Genomic DNA, 15,341 nt, shown 5'->3' with positions numbered 1-15,341 from the left:
ATCCATTAACATGTCTATATACTTTTTTTACGATAATCTTTAACATGTCTATACACTTTTTTATATGAGATTTTTTAGATTAATCGAGGGAAATTAAAACACGGTGATAGGTTTACCGTGCTAATACATTCCCATAAGTTCTTTGGCCTTCAACATATCCGTAATTAATATACCCAAATAAAAGGCTATATTGGTATCTATTAAGGCATATCTGTGTTTGCATTGGTTTTTATTTTCCGATACAATACTGCATGGTTAGCTTTATTCCAGCACAAAAAAAAAGACAATTACCTTTTTCGAGCTGAAATCCTGATTTATTTCTTTTATTTTTTTTCGAAAATAAAAATATTATATTAAAAGAAAATCCAAAGGAAGTACATCGACATAACAGGACCAAATCAACCAAAAACAAGTCTAACTCAGCAAAGACACAAAGTCAGTACCAATTACATATGGATCGAAAGCTCCCAGTTATGAAGAACTTGGCTACTGTCTAGGAACTTGAAAGTGTCTTTATCGCAACTCCAAAGAACCAAGGTTTTCTTAATAAGGATTATAATCTCAGTCGAATCTTTAGGCTTGCCACAGAAACCCTATTATTTCTTTCCTTCCAAATGTTCCAAACAATGGCGCAATGCAAGATATTCCATATTTGTTTGCACCTGCCTTGCAACACATTCCATGTCCAAGCTTCAAACACTTGCTCTATAGTACCTGGAATAGGCCAAGAGACATACAGGGATTTTATAAAATAGTCTCGTAGCTGGAAAGTGAAGTTACCCAGATTTATTCGTTAATATGTTTTATTTTAAAATGAATCTTCTAGTCGATGTACTATATATTTTTTTCCCAAGGACAACAAAAATTACTCTGTCTCAAATCCATTTTATTTTTATGTGGATTACGTTGTTGGCAAGCTGATATTGAAGTTCACAGGCCTAAATAACCTCGAAAACCGGCTTTTGAAGTTAGGATGCGTTGCCAAGGCTTATAAACTGCAGGATTTTAACTTCTATACTATGTGGACAAATAATCTCCACATGCCCTCTCACGTGTAGCTCGTTGGGTCTAACATGTGGACAATGAATCAGACGACGAATACAGGTACGGTCAAAAGACCATTCAGGAATAACCTCGGTTTGATATTGAAATCCGTACACCTAACTAAACTCGAAAACCGACCTGCAAGGTTTGGGTTACCCAAAACTTATAAATTGCACTATCTTAAAAATTTTCATTCTATATGGGACGAATAGTCTCAACAGCTGATTAGTCCATTTGATTGCTTCCTTAATGCCTGCGTCTCCGCTTTGGTTATTCTGAAATGCCATGCACGTCCTTTATTTTGTTTCCCTTGCCCCAACAAGAAAAGCACCCTGTTTTAGCTATTGGATCTGCTATGGATGTAAATTTGTTTCGACATGACGTACATATGTGGATGGTTTTGTTTCACTATACCATATTTAGTATTTTCCAAAGCCTTGTTTTTTTAGGTGTGCAACGTATATTAACGTTGGAGACCTTAATCCGTTGGTTACCATAATGTATATATGTATACATTGCACTAATTTTTAATTATTTTCAGGCAAAATGAAAAGCAGGACATGCTTGTACTTCATCTAAATGGTCCAGGGCTTAACTGTCTATTGCACCCTTGTTATTATCACTTTCTTTTTTATTTTCATTTTCTTATTTTCTTATCTCTCATTGTCTCATAGAGTTCTCCTCCTCTTATTTTTTCTTCAATTCTAAAGCTAGACCGAGATCTGTAAAATCAAACCAAGTTTCTGAAATCAAAACTGGTCTCTCCTAAACCCTAATCTCATAAACTAAATTCAATCTTTCAGTACGTCAAATTTAATAAACCCTAGAAATTGTTTCTTCTGCACTCTTAAATAATTCTGTAAGGTGTGCTTGGTTTTAACCTAAATTTTCTTTCTCTAACGGTGAAATAGTCATAGATCCTTTACCTTAGTCAGACTCTGTTTATTTTCTTATTTTTATCTTTTAAAGCCCTAGATTTACAATTCTTTTTCCTAATTGTTTCATAATCAAGAGATTGATATAATTCCAACTCATAGCTTTCAATATTTGTTTTAGACTCTCACGCTGAGGTTATCGATTGCAGATCCTATTCAGGTATTAGAATTTTTTTTTTGTTGTTGTTGTTTAATTTTTCTGTATTGATATAGTTGTACCCTCATGTACATCACAACTACTGAAGCTTAAGAGAAAACCAAATGAGATAATATAAAGCCAATTATTCCCTGCTCTAGATTTGTTTTTTTTTTGTTTTATTTTTTACTTCTGATTTGATTTGGGTGTTCTTTGAAGTTGATTTTAACAGGGGTGTTGATTACAACTTTTTTTTTCCTCCACTCAACTACTAATTTTAGAATTCTATGCTTGATTGTAGATTGGGTTTTCGGTTAACTTGCTTAAGTAAGAAATTAGGTGAGTTACTTTACATTTATCTATGGTAATACTGCTGATGATTCATTATGTGATTGTAATTTTGATTTTTTATCATGTTTGTTTGGCAATGGAATGGTGAAATTTCAGTCAAGAAAATGAACACATATAAGGTGATTGAAACATTTGTGAATTTGTTTTTTCGTTTCTGTTGGATTATTTGTTGCAATCATGATTCATGAAGCTAGTTTGCACTGGAATTTTTCTAGTTACGATTTGGTTGTGGTTGGTTCATATGAAAGGTTTTCTTGAAAGACTTGTATAAGTGTCTTATGCTGTGGATTTGAATGTTGAGAAATTTCTTGTAAAATTTCAGTAAAAGACAGTATTTCGAGCAAAAGAAACCAATGGAGATGACGATGCTGAAGGAACTTATGGGTCTGCTGAATACCACCAGACACCTAAATCATTGGATATCTTAAGTTTGTTGAACTTGGCGGGAGAGGCCAAGGGGGGTAATTCTGGCTGCAACAATGGTAATTTTATTGATTTAATGTGTCATTTTATAAGATCATATTACTTTCTGGTTGTTGCTCACTCACCCCCTTTGCATTTTATAGGATCATATGTACAAGAACGAGCGGCTACAGGACTTGCAACATTTGTTGTCATTTGACGAAAATGCTACTGTTGACTGTGGAAGGGCTGAAACAGTCATGCATGATGGTGGAATACGCCTTCTACTGGACCTAGCAAAATCTTGCCGTGAAGGTCTTCAGTCTGAAGCATCCAAAGTAAATTTTACAAATCTATCAGAGTTCCTAGCTGATGTTTCAATGTAATCGTAGTATCTGTGTTTGACTAATTTGATTGTTGATATATCTAGGCTATTGCAAACTTGTCGGTCAATGTAAAAGTTGCGGAGGCTGTAGATGGAGGAGGAATAAATATCCTTGCTGATTTGGCAAGGTCCATGAATAGATTGGTCACAAAATAAGCTGCTGCTGGACTTTGGAACCTCTCCGTGGGACAATTGTAAAGTCACGGCTGATAATCATCTGGACTTGCATGTGAAATTAATGCGATGGAAATTGAGGGAGTAACTGTTTATTAAGTGGCCTCTTCCTCAGAAATCAGTCTAGTGCACAATTATTTGGTCCACGCCAGTACATGTTTGTGTCTAAGAATTTTTGTCTACTCCTCCCTCTACTATATGTTTATATCCGATATGTGCGGAGAAATACTATCAACTATTGGAATGTAGCGACGTACTTATTCTGGTCTTAGCGTTAGGAATGGTGCCCTCTGTTTAGGTTAAGATTGATAGTTTCATGTTTGAACTGTGCTGATATCAATGCGTATATCCGTCCCAAATTGGATGTTTTGGTGTAGTGTTTCTTATAAAGAAGGCGCAATTAGGGGATACCTCCACAAATTGGGGATGCTCAAAGCTAAATGAGGTTGTATATTGGTTAAGGGGTCATCTGTTTTAGGTGTGAAATAACCATATTATTCTTACCCTAATAAAAACTAAATTTTTAGTATCCCCTTCACTTTTCTTCTCCATCAAAAATATCACACAAATCAGGATGAATGTTTTTCGATTTAGGTTATCAAAAATTTATTTTCAGTAGCGACGTAAATTATGATAATCAAAATGTTTTGAATCAAAACCATCTAGGTTCAATAAAAAGTCGAAATTATATTTAAATAAAAAAAATCGGATTTGAGTTTCAATAGAAGTTTAACAGTCGATATTGTTTTGTTGGATGAATGCAATACCGATAGTTCAGTCGGTATTGTTTTGTCGGATGAATACAATACCGACTGTGGCACTGTAAATGCAAAATTTGATTGAAGTGTTTGAATTGGAATTTGGTTTGGAGTTTTTTCCTAGATGAAAATTCGATTGTCCTCAAAAGGTTGTAATTAGGAGTCATTAAAATCAATTTAAGCACCTTCTCGTATCACACAAATCTTCCAAAATACTTCTTCTTTGTCATCCAATCAAAATATATATTTGAAGTATCCCAGACACACTTGGATAAGGGATACTTCAATCACTTCATAATGTTTTTTGTTTTTGTTTTTGAGTATTCCTCAATTATGCCTTCTTTATAAAAGGAAATGCTAGATGGACGAGAGTTTTTCTGAGGTCAATTTCCAGTGAAATAAGACCCACTTTACTTAATAATAAAGAGGGTAATCACATAAACGTTGATGGTTTTCATGTTTCCTCCCACCCGACCAACCTATCAAAAAAAACAAACAAACACAAACTTTAGATTTTCGCCGGAATTTTTTCCCCGGAATTTCCTCGATCAGTTTAGCGTGGATTTTCTTCCCGGTAAATTTCTTCGGACAGTCTAGCAGGTTTGACTAATAATTTTTCCCTTCGGTTGGCCTTTGCATAAATAAATGGGCTTAAAAGAAAAAATGTCAAGAGACCAAAAATAAAAAGAAGCCAGCATCGTGCGTTCATCATTCTCTCCTCGAATATCTCTGCTTTCGATGCATTTTCCAACTTACGAATCAAAACACGCGACTCCATAGGCCATTACACTCCCCTGTGTCAGTAAACCACGTCCGACTGAAGAAACTCAGAAGACGAAATGAAATCATGGCGATCCAAAAAGAAAATGAAGAAGTAACTCAAATCATTTCTCATTCACAAGCTTTGTGGATCATGGGTTTGTGGTAGAAGAACATTTGGGCGGGCTCAGCTGGAGATGAAGGACCGTTTGATCTTTCTTGTTGAACAGGCGGATTAGGTATGTCCTTGGGTTGTTTTGTTTTTAGTTCTCTGAATTAACAACTTTGAATTTGATTATCAACTGTTTGTGAAAATGACTAACACAGGTTTTAGATACTAAAATTAAGTTACTACTCTGAATTGAGACCCATTACAAGTTTGCCAGTGACGAAAATCGACTGGCTTGTAATTTTAGTAGTTAAATGTCATAGTATGGATGGAGTTTAGAAGTGTAGGTTGTTTATTTTGACCTACTCGGATGGCATAGCCGAGTAAGTAATTCAGGTGCTATGCTATGAATTTTAGCTGGTTTATTGCTTAGATTGCTACTTAGGAATCAATGGCAAAAGTTGTATTGTTTAGACTTGAGTTTGCTGAGTAAATACTTGTCAATAGAGAACCTTAGCATATACAATGGCCGTGTCTGTTCCTCATAAGATATAGACACCCATATGGCCATATTATGCTTTACATATGGAGTTCATTGTGGAGATCTTATCAAGTTAGATGAATAATGTGAACCTAACTAAGGTATTGCCTAAGATAAGATTTGTGGTTATGAACAAATCAACCTAGATGCTTAACGTGATCGATGGAATTACTACTTAGTAGTCTCATATTGATTGCAGTAGATTATATCACTTCGTGACACTGCAAAATCTTTCGTAACAAAAGTTCTTGTTCGACCGTGATACTGAGCTACATAAAAACCGCACATTCACAACCAAATCCAAAATGGGACCCCCTCTTTTTCTTGGGAGGGTGGGCAAAGGATTAGCAGAAACGAGTTCCAAGAGTTAAACTTACAAATGCATTTTAGAGTCCTTATTTAGTGAAGTTGCAGATAACTTGCTTGGAGCTACTTACGTTACTGATTGCCTGCGGGAAATAACCACCTTTGCATAGTCATTTGCAAGAAGCCCGATCATAAGTCCTGCCAAGTTTCCAAGATTGGGTCAGAAGACCGTCCTCGTTTAAGTTTTGGACTTAAACGGTGACCTGAGACCATCAACAATGTTTATAATTTCACTCACAGGGGCATCGACTATTTGCCAAGTGTAGCATATATTTTATATGGATATGCCAAATTTAGCATATTGATATAGCATATGCTATAAATGGCTAGGCTTGCTCTGAGATCAAGTATCAGAAATTATGGCCGGACCGTATCTGAGAGTGAGCCCTGCGTGAGACTCAATCTCAAAGTAAGTCTGATTGGCAGTCTAGATATCAAATAGTGCCTGGTTCATATTAGCATAATAATATGTGACCTTGCTGGAGTTAAGATTGAGTGTGGTATGCGAATATATCTCAGATAGAGTCCGGCTAAAGCTAAATATAACTTTTAGTTTAGCTTTTACCATATCACCATTGTGGATGTCTCGGAAGGCAGTACATGAAATGGTAATGATGGATTTTCCATTTGTCGCTTCTAGTAAACTAACTGTATGCTGCACCAACTGTGGTTCCATCATTGTCTATGTTTTTCAAGTCTTATTTTGTGGTCATGAAATATTTAATTCTAGTTGTTGGACTTATTTTTTCTTTCGACTTTTACCCAATTACATCCAATAAATTAGCAACAATTGACTTATCTGAATGAAAACTAGAAAGGAGAAAAGTTGAACATTGATTTTCTATAGTCAAGTTCAGTTCAACTGCCACCACATCACAATGATTTTTACTGGTGTAAACGGTCGTGAACGTTCTTTGTACTTCTTGTTTTGAATACGTTTGTTCTTCTCGGTTTTGTTTTTTCTCATTTAATGGCTTAATGTGTATCCTCTCTGTCCAGATTGAGATCCTTATACCGGAAAGTTTATCTTTATCTATTTTTTTTTTGCTGAACTTGTAGAAACTTAGTCAGCTGTTGAACCAAATTGTCCAAATGAACCAGATCTTCTCCTTGCCCAACAAAGTACCTGTGTAGAGAAGTGGCTGACTCACACCGCCTGCCTGGTCCACACAAGCAGGAAACATTATTCAACACGGGGAAGTCTAAGAAGGACAGCCTTATTACTTCTCCTCACTGTTGTGATTAAGTTTGTTGTGCTAGAAGGCCACCGCCCCAAATTTGTCACCGCAACCCTCATTACAACAATCTAATTCACCACCACCACAGATCTTCAAAGGAAGGCTGATGAAGAGATTGGATTTAAAATTTTATGTTTTATGGTCGAAATTTATACGAATTGGATCATCGTTTCGTGGTAGAAGAAAATTTTGGGTGTCATTTTTCAAATGTCTTTATTGTACATGAGTTGGCAGAGGTCGCGATATCGACGAGCTCAGCTGGAGATGAAGAACCGTTTGATCTCTCTTGTTCAACAGGAGGATGAGGTGTGTCCTTGACTCCTTGTTTTATTTGGTTTTTTGTTCTCTGAATTACGAACTTCGAATTTGATTATCAACTGTTTGTGACAATCACTAAAATAATGGATAGGTTTAAGATGCTAATATGAAGTTACTACTCAGAATTGAGACCCATTACAAGTTTGCCAAAGAAAGTCGATTGGCTTGTAATTTAAGTGACACAGTACCGATGGAGTTTAGAACTGTAGGTTGCTCATTACTTTGACCCACTCAGATGGCATAGCGCGTAAGTAATTCAGGTGCTATCCTATGAATTTGAGCTGGCTTATTGCTTAGACTGCTACTTAGGAATCAATGGAAAATTTTGTATTGAGTTCGGTGAGTAAATACTTGTTAAGGAACCTTATCATATCAAATGAATGTGCATGTCTGTTCCTTGTTCGATAAAGAGATCCATGTCATGCTTTCGGTGTAAAGCTCATTGTAGAGATCTCTTCAACTTAGGTGAAAAATGTGAACTTAAGGTATTCCACAGATGAGATTTGTCTTTATGAACAAATCAAGCTAGATGGTTAACGACTTAACATGATTGATTAAACTGCAACTTAGTGGACTCGATTGATTTCGGTAGATTATATCACTTTGTGACACTGCAATATCTTTCGAAGTTGTAACCTCCGTGTTTGAAAGACGGCTGCACAGTTTTGAAGTAGCATCATCTCTATTATGGTAACTGAGCAAATTAGAGGTTCAATGGTAAGCTGTTGAAGGCACGTTTGAGACGAGGATAGAGGACCATAAGCGACACAACTAACTTAATAGGGTTGAATGTTATTAACAACCGCGTGACATGGGAAAGCAATGATGATACTCTTGAATTCTTCAAGAAGTTTACCTCTTTGCTGATGCATCTAAAATGTAGACAGACTTAACGGATTAACAGAAATGAGTACCAAGAGTTTAACTTACAAAAGCATTTTAGAGTATAAACTTTGGTTTTCTACAGTCAATTTCAGTGCACCTGCCACCATATCTTACAATGATTTTTACTGATGTAATTGGTCGTGAACGTTCCTTGTTCTTGTTGTTTGGGGTGATTCCTTTGTTCTTCTCAGTTTTTTTGTCACTAATGGCTTAATGACCTATCTTCAGTTGTCTTCTTCTGAAATCTTATCTGAAACATTTATGTTTACCTAGTTTTGTTTCACTGAACTTGCAGAAATTTGGTCAGCTATTGAACCAAATTGTCCAAATGAACCAGTTCTTATCCTTGCCCAACAAAATACCTGTGTCGAGAAGTAGCTGACGCACAATGCCTGCCTGATCCAGACAAGCAGGAAACAGTAATAGACGCGGGGAAGTCTAAGATGGACAGCCTTATTACTTCTCCTCAGTGTTGTGATTAAGTTTTTGTGCTAGAAGGCCACTGCCCCAAATTTGTCACTGAAACCCTCATTACAACAATGTAATTTATCACCCCCACAGATCATTGGAAGGAAGTCTGATGAAGAGATTGGATTTAAGGTTTTATGTTTTATCGTCGAAATTTATACGAATTGGATCATCATTTCGTGGTAGAAGAAATTTTGGGGTGTCATTTTTCAAAACTGCAACTTGTCTTTATTGTACACGAGTTGGCAGAGGCGGCGACATCAACGAGCTCAGCTGGAGATGAAGAACCGTTTGATCTTTCTTGTTGAACAGGTGGATGAGGTATGTCCTTGTTTTGCGTGGCTTTTAGTTCGCTAAATTAACGACTTCGAATTTGATTATCAACTGTTTGTGAAAATCACTAAGACAATGGATGGGTTTAAGATACTAAAATGAATTTACTACTCAGAATTGAGACCCATTATAAGTTTGCCGACGAATGTCGATTAGCATATAATTTAAGTGACACAGTATGGATGGAGTTTAGAACTGTAGGTTGCTCATTAATTTGACCCTCTCAGATGGCTATGGCACTGAGATGAAGTACATGAACAAGGATAGAGAGAGCAAAAGTTCTTCTATATGTGGAACAGGTACACGTAAGTCCACTAGATGTCTTCAGAATACGGTTAGTAAGCCATATTTACGGAGGAAAGCAACTGAGAAACGTAATCATACTATTGTAGACAAGGGTCAAGTAGGATCTAATATTGCCACTGGTGTTAAATCTTTCACTGATCTCCTCAAAAATGCAGTGCTTCCAGGTACGTTCATAACATATATTGCTTACTAGTCTTGTTCTTGTGGAGTTTGTTATATCACGATCATGCTTCTTAACTCTTTTTGGCAGTAAGCCATAACATTGTGAACAGTTTTATTAAGGATGGTGAATTACAGAAGATGGCTTGATATACAAAAGCAAATCGTCTAATATGTTTGTTCGTTTCTTTCTTTCTTTCTTTTTTGACGTTCGATAGCAAAGAGAAAAGTGCCTAAAGTGAAAGCCCTAGATCTCGCTAAGGAAACAAAAAAACAGGAAGAGGAAAAGAAGAAACAGCGTGAGATGATGAAAGAAAAATTGGAGCGCGAGCGAGAACGGCAGAAGGAAGAAAAAGCTAGGGAAGAGGAATTGAATCAGAGGAAAAAAGAAGAAAAAGAGCGCCAGCGAGAAAGACTGAAGGAAGAAAAAGCTAGGCAACAGGAATTGATTCAGAAACGAAAAGAAGTGGAGGCACAGAGAAAAGAAGCTGAAATGCAGGAGAGGAAAAGGCTTAGAGAAGATGAAAAGAAGGAGAAGGACAGAAAAATGATGCGCAAGGAGCCACAGAAGAAATTACCTGCCGGGAAAGAAGAGAAAGAACTGAAATACAGAGCCGCCGTAAGTTATTTTCCTTGTTATTCATAGAAGTCTGGGCTTCAGTTTGTTCACCCTATTGATATACCTAACTGTACTGATTTATACTACTCTATAGGATGAAAAAGCATCAACGAGAAAAGGGTTTCAAGATGAGGATATGAAGGATCTGAACCCAGAAAAGGTGAAGGCAAGAGAGGAGTGTGCAATAGGGAGGCAGACTCAAGCAAAGGAACCCAGTGGTGTTCATGAACATTCCGTGGCTTTGAAAGAGTCTCACAGTAATGAGAATGTGAGTCTGCACATTACACCGAAGTCTTTTACATAATAGTGGCTATATCTTCTTCTCAGTCTTTGTGAGTTCTCGATTTTTATTTTTATTTTTATTTTGTATTTGCGGTTCTCCATTTATCTTGTAGGCGGTTAATTGTTTCGGTCAAGTAAATGAAGTTGGTTCATTGGCTACTGGTGGAACTCTGGAGCAGTCATATGACATATCTCCATACCAGGGCTCGGATGGAGAAGAGGACGATGATGTTCCTACTAGGAAGGTTGTTCCTTCTTGGTCCAGGTAACAGTTAAACTCTGCCCTCTATTATAATGTCCTGTGCTGGATTGGTGCATTTGATTTTGTTGCCCGTCTTTTGAGGTGGGCAACACTATAGTATTCTGGTGTTAGGGTGTTATAATGCGTGCTGACGCTCAGATGATGTTGGGGTAAATTGAACCCCGGTGGGTGTTATTATATGTCCATTTATCTCGTTTTAAGTCTTCGTCGGGAAGGAGTCCACTCAGGCCCTGCGTCAATCTGCTCCATATTCAATTGTTTGTCAGAGAAGAATACAAGAGTTTCTTTTGACTATAGAGTAACTTGGTAAGGATTGCTACCCATCTCTGCTTAATGTGTTTTAAACACTTGTATACAACAGGCAGTGTTGTCTGGCTCCACTCTCTTGCTCCCAACAACCAAAAAATATTTTCAAGCTATCAAGCTTTTGCGATATAAATCAAGGTAAGTCTCTCAATTAGTCTATTAATTCAAACGTGATCATTTCTGTACCATGGTCTAAAAAGCTGATCTCCTATGATTTTGCAGTTCTTAAATCTCGGAAGAGCTCAAAGTAATTACTGGCTTGGGAACTTTGGCTTCCTGCATGTTGGGTTCCCTAAATGACATTCCACTGGATAGTTTCTTGTATAAATAGAGGTAATGGTTGAATTTCAATTTAGTACGCCCTCTGAACATTATAATATTCATTCCATATTTCTAATCTGATTGCCATAACTCTGTAGGTAAAAAGTCTCCCGAAATGAGCCCTTACGGCGCAAAGGAGTGAGACGACGCAGCTGGGTTTTTATGGTCGAAATTTATACGAATTGGATCATGGGTTTGTGGTTGAAGAACAACTGGGTCGTTTTTCAAAATTGCAACTGGTGGTTTTGCAGCTGGGTTTTTGGTGGCTTTATTGTACATGAGTTGGCAGAGGCGGCAAGAGCTCAGCTGGAGAAGAAGGACCGGTTGATCTTTCTTGTTGAACAGGCGGAGGAGGTATGTTCTTGTTTTGTTTGGTTTTTGTTCTCTGAATTAACAACTTTGAATTTGACTATACTGTTTGTGAGATGCCAAAGACAATGGATAGGTTTTAGATGCTAAACTTAAAATTAAGTTAGTCTTCAAAATTGAGACCCAATACAAGTTTGTCAAAAGTGACTAAAGTTAGCTTCTAATCTTAGCAGTTAAGTGTAGTATGAATGGAGTTTAGAAGCATAGGTTGTTTACTCAGATGGCGTAGCTGCCTTGTAAGTAATTCGGGTACTAGGCTATGAATGCAAAAAATCTGTATTGTTTAGACAATGGGTAAAAACAATGGGCAGGTTTTAAATACTAAAATTAAGTTAATTTTGGAAATTAAGACCTAATACAAGTTTGCCAAGTGACTAAAGTCAATTTGCTGTAGCAGTTAAGTGTCATAGTATGGATGGAGTTTGGAAGGGTAAGTTGTTCGTTACTTAGACCTTCTCGGATGGCATAGCCGCATAATTTAGGTATCATGCTATGAATTTGAGCTGGTTTATTGCTTGGTTTGCTATTTCGGAATCAATGGAAAAATCTGTACTGTTTAGACTTGAGTTTGGTGAGAATACTTGTTATTAAGAAATCTTGTCATATCCAAGGATGTGTACATCTGTTCATTGTTAGATTCAGAGACCCATATTATGCTTGGGGTATGGAGTTCATTGTAGACATCTCTTCAACTTAGGTGAAAATGTGAACAGGAGGTATTACCGAAGATGAGATTCATGTTTATGAAACTCAAGCTAGATGGTTTTAGATTTGATGGAATTGCTACTTAGTAGACTCAGATTGATTTCAGTAGATTATATTACTTCGTGACACTGCAATATCTTTCGGAATTGTGTATTTTGTGTTTGAAAGACATCTGCTTATGAATTAGCATCATCTCTATTATGGTAACTGAGCAAATTAGCGTTTTACTGGTAAGTTGTTGAAGGAAGGTTTGAGACCAAGGGATAGAGGACCATTAGCGACAGAAACTAACTTAATAGGGTTGAATGTTACCAACAACCACACAACACTTTTTCGAATGATTTTACTCATGAATGGTTACCAATGATTTCACTCATGAATTTGCTCTAAGAATTTTACCTCTTTGACAGTGCTTTAAAATGTGGATGGACTTAAAGGATTAACAGAAATGAGTACCAAGAGTTAAACTTACAAAAGCATTTTAGAATCCTTATTTAGTGAATTTGCAGATAACTTACTTGGAGCTACTTACCTTCCTGATCATGTACAGAAAATAACCACTATGGTAAAGTCATTTGCAAGATGCCCAATCATAGTCCTGTCAAGTTTCCAAGATTGGGTCAGAAGACTGTCCTTTTGTATGTTTTGCACTCAAATGGTGACCTTAGAATGGTTAAGAACATGGTACATGATCAGGCACTACATGAAATGGTAATGATGGATTCCCATTTGTTGCTTCTAGTTAACTAACTGTATGCTGCACTAACCGTGGTTCCACCATTGGCTATGTTTTCCAAGTCTCAATTAGTGGCTTCATGTGTATTTTTGCACCATTTGACCTATTTCCGGTTCTCTTATTCTAAAATTCTTATACTGCAAAATTTACTTTTACCTAATTTTGTGCCCAATCATACGTCCTGTCAAGTTTCCAACATTGGGTCAGAAGACCGTCCTCTTGTATGTTTTGCACTCAAATGGACCTTAGAATGGTTGAGAACATGGTACATGATCAGGCACTACATGAAATGGTAATGATGGATTTCCATTTGTTGCTTCTAGTTAACTAACTGTATGCTGCACTAACTTTGGTTCCACCATTGCCTATGTTTTTCAAGTCTTAATAGTGGTGGCTTCATGTGTTATAATATTCTTCTCTGTGCCTTTAGAAAAGGCGCGTCGCGGTTAATCAAACATATGAACGAATCAAACAATCAATTTGTATTTCACCCAAATTAACCCAAATATCCAAAACCCCAAAAACCCTAAATTCATATTCAAAATTTTCAAATTAATTCAAACATCGTCCTACTGCTCCTTCAATCCATAATCAAGGTTCTACATTCAATAGGATCAAATTCTAACGTTTTTAACAAAAATCAAAAACACAAATTAAACTAAATCAATAAAAATTTAGATTTCATACCTAGCCTTGATTTGTGGATAAAAAACACCCAAAATACCATCCAATGGTTCTCAACACCAAGTAGAAGAAACCCTTGAAAGATTAGCCTCCAAAAATCACCAAACAATCTTCAATCCATACAAGGAAAATGGGGGTTTTCGATTTAAGAAGAAAAGAGAAAAGAAGAAAGAGATCTCGTTCTGCTGATTTTAGGGATTTTCCGTCGCGCCATTTTAAATGGCGCATTGACCGGTCAACTCAGTCACGCGCCGTTAGAAATGGCGTGTTTGGTTATTTCGATGTTGCGCCATTAGAAATAGCATGTCTTTACAAATGGCATGTCTCGGCGGAATCTTGCACCCCCACTAGAATCGGGCGGTTATTTTTGATGACGTGGATCCAATGAGAAACTGGAATGTTGGATCCCATTAGACTAAGTGTAAGCATCGTCTACTGCTTTCCAATCACAATTTAATGCAAGAACACTTTTATGTAAGAACATCCTCAAACTAAGCATTTGTTGTTTGTACTTTAATTAAGAACACTTTTATGTGATACACTTTTAATGTATCGTTGGGCCCAAAAGTTTTGCACACTTTTATGTAAGAACATTAGAATTTAATGTATTGAGTAATGTTCTTCAAGCTAATTTAGTCATTTAGGTGTCTTTTTTCCTGGTAAATTTATATAAAATTTGATGAATATCAATATTGGTACTAGAAAAAGTTTAGAGTTTGATCCAATCCCTCTTCTTTTCTTTTTGAAGCATATTATATAGATTTAAACTAAAAAGAGATTACGAGTGGGTATGTTACAACGCATTGAGTCATAGTTACATATAATCTTAAAAAGTAGGGCCTACGTATTCTCAAAAGTTATTTTCAAAAGATCTTTGTTGACTTATGTATGCCGCCTGATTTCCTAGTGCATCAGTCGTCTGGTTGGCCTCTCTATAAATATTATCGACTGCATGATAATAAGGGATCGAGCAGGCCTCCGATTTTGTTGGTCATATTTCGCAAGTACGATGGTGTCTCGCCCGGAATATGGGGTGACATGAATGAGCTTTTGTGAGTTAGACTCTAAGCAAAAAAATAAAATAAAATCATTGTCTATTTGTTGTTGTTCTGACTACTATAAGTATGACCCATGTTTCTACTACTAAAATTGTTTCCAGAGGTTTTAACATTAATACGATCATGGTCGTTGAGGAATTTTTGCAGAAAAATCCCAGTGTAAGTTTGATGTTACAATTAATGGAAAAATTATATTATAACAAAAATCATCAAACAAGAAAAGAAAACATCAAGTATCAACTCTTTGAAATCAAGATCCCTGTTAGAGCATCGCTCGGTTGAACCCACAAGTATTGGAATGTTAAGCTTGTTGTCGATGTTAGATGACCAAA

At 36.5% G+C, this 15,341-nt stretch overlaps 1 protein-coding gene and 2 long non-coding RNA genes across 5 annotated transcripts; 2 read left to right on the top strand and 1 right to left on the bottom strand.

Annotated features, from left to right (window-relative positions):
• Positions 1–379: 379 nt before the first annotated feature.
• On the bottom strand, positions 380–14,431 carry LOC113299846. 2 transcript variants are annotated; one of them, XR_003335221.1, is made up of 4 exons: positions 13,955–14,431; positions 13,064–13,129; positions 6,032–6,098; positions 380–714 (listed from the first exon to the last, which is right to left on the bottom strand). It is a non-coding gene; the product is annotated as an uncharacterized LOC113299846 (long non-coding RNA). The 2 variants fall into 2 exon arrangements; XR_003335222.1 differs by lacking the exon at positions 380–714 and adding an exon at positions 4,843–4,979.
• Positions 1,696–3,888, top strand: LOC113299845. Of its 2 annotated transcripts, XR_003335219.1 has the most exons (6): positions 1,696–2,139; positions 2,417–2,454; positions 2,563–2,585; positions 2,789–2,948; positions 3,033–3,206; positions 3,299–3,888. It is a non-coding gene; the product is annotated as an uncharacterized LOC113299845 (long non-coding RNA). The 2 variants fall into 2 exon arrangements; XR_003335220.1 differs by lacking the exon at positions 2,563–2,585.
• On the top strand, positions 9,430–13,987 carry LOC113299844 (histone-lysine N-methyltransferase, H3 lysine-79 specific-like). The gene is made up of 7 exons (XM_026548945.1): positions 9,430–9,672; positions 9,886–10,286; positions 10,381–10,554; positions 10,682–10,833; positions 11,192–11,274; positions 11,359–11,469; positions 11,556–13,987. The coding sequence occupies exons 1-6, from the start codon at positions 9,447–9,449 to the stop codon at positions 11,385–11,387; spliced, it is 1,065 nt and encodes a 354-aa protein (XP_026404730.1). The 5' UTR covers positions 9,430–9,446; the 3' UTR covers positions 11,388–11,469; positions 11,556–13,987.
• Positions 14,432–15,341: the final 910 nt, after the last annotated feature.

The sequence above is a fragment of the Papaver somniferum genome, chromosome 7 (assembly GCF_003573695.1).
Source record: "Papaver somniferum cultivar HN1 chromosome 7, ASM357369v1, whole genome shotgun sequence".
Classification (NCBI taxonomy): Eukaryota; Viridiplantae; Streptophyta; class Magnoliopsida; order Ranunculales; family Papaveraceae; genus Papaver; species Papaver somniferum.
Note: the sequence above shows the minus strand (reverse complement) of the source record. Positions and strands in the feature narration are given on the sequence as shown.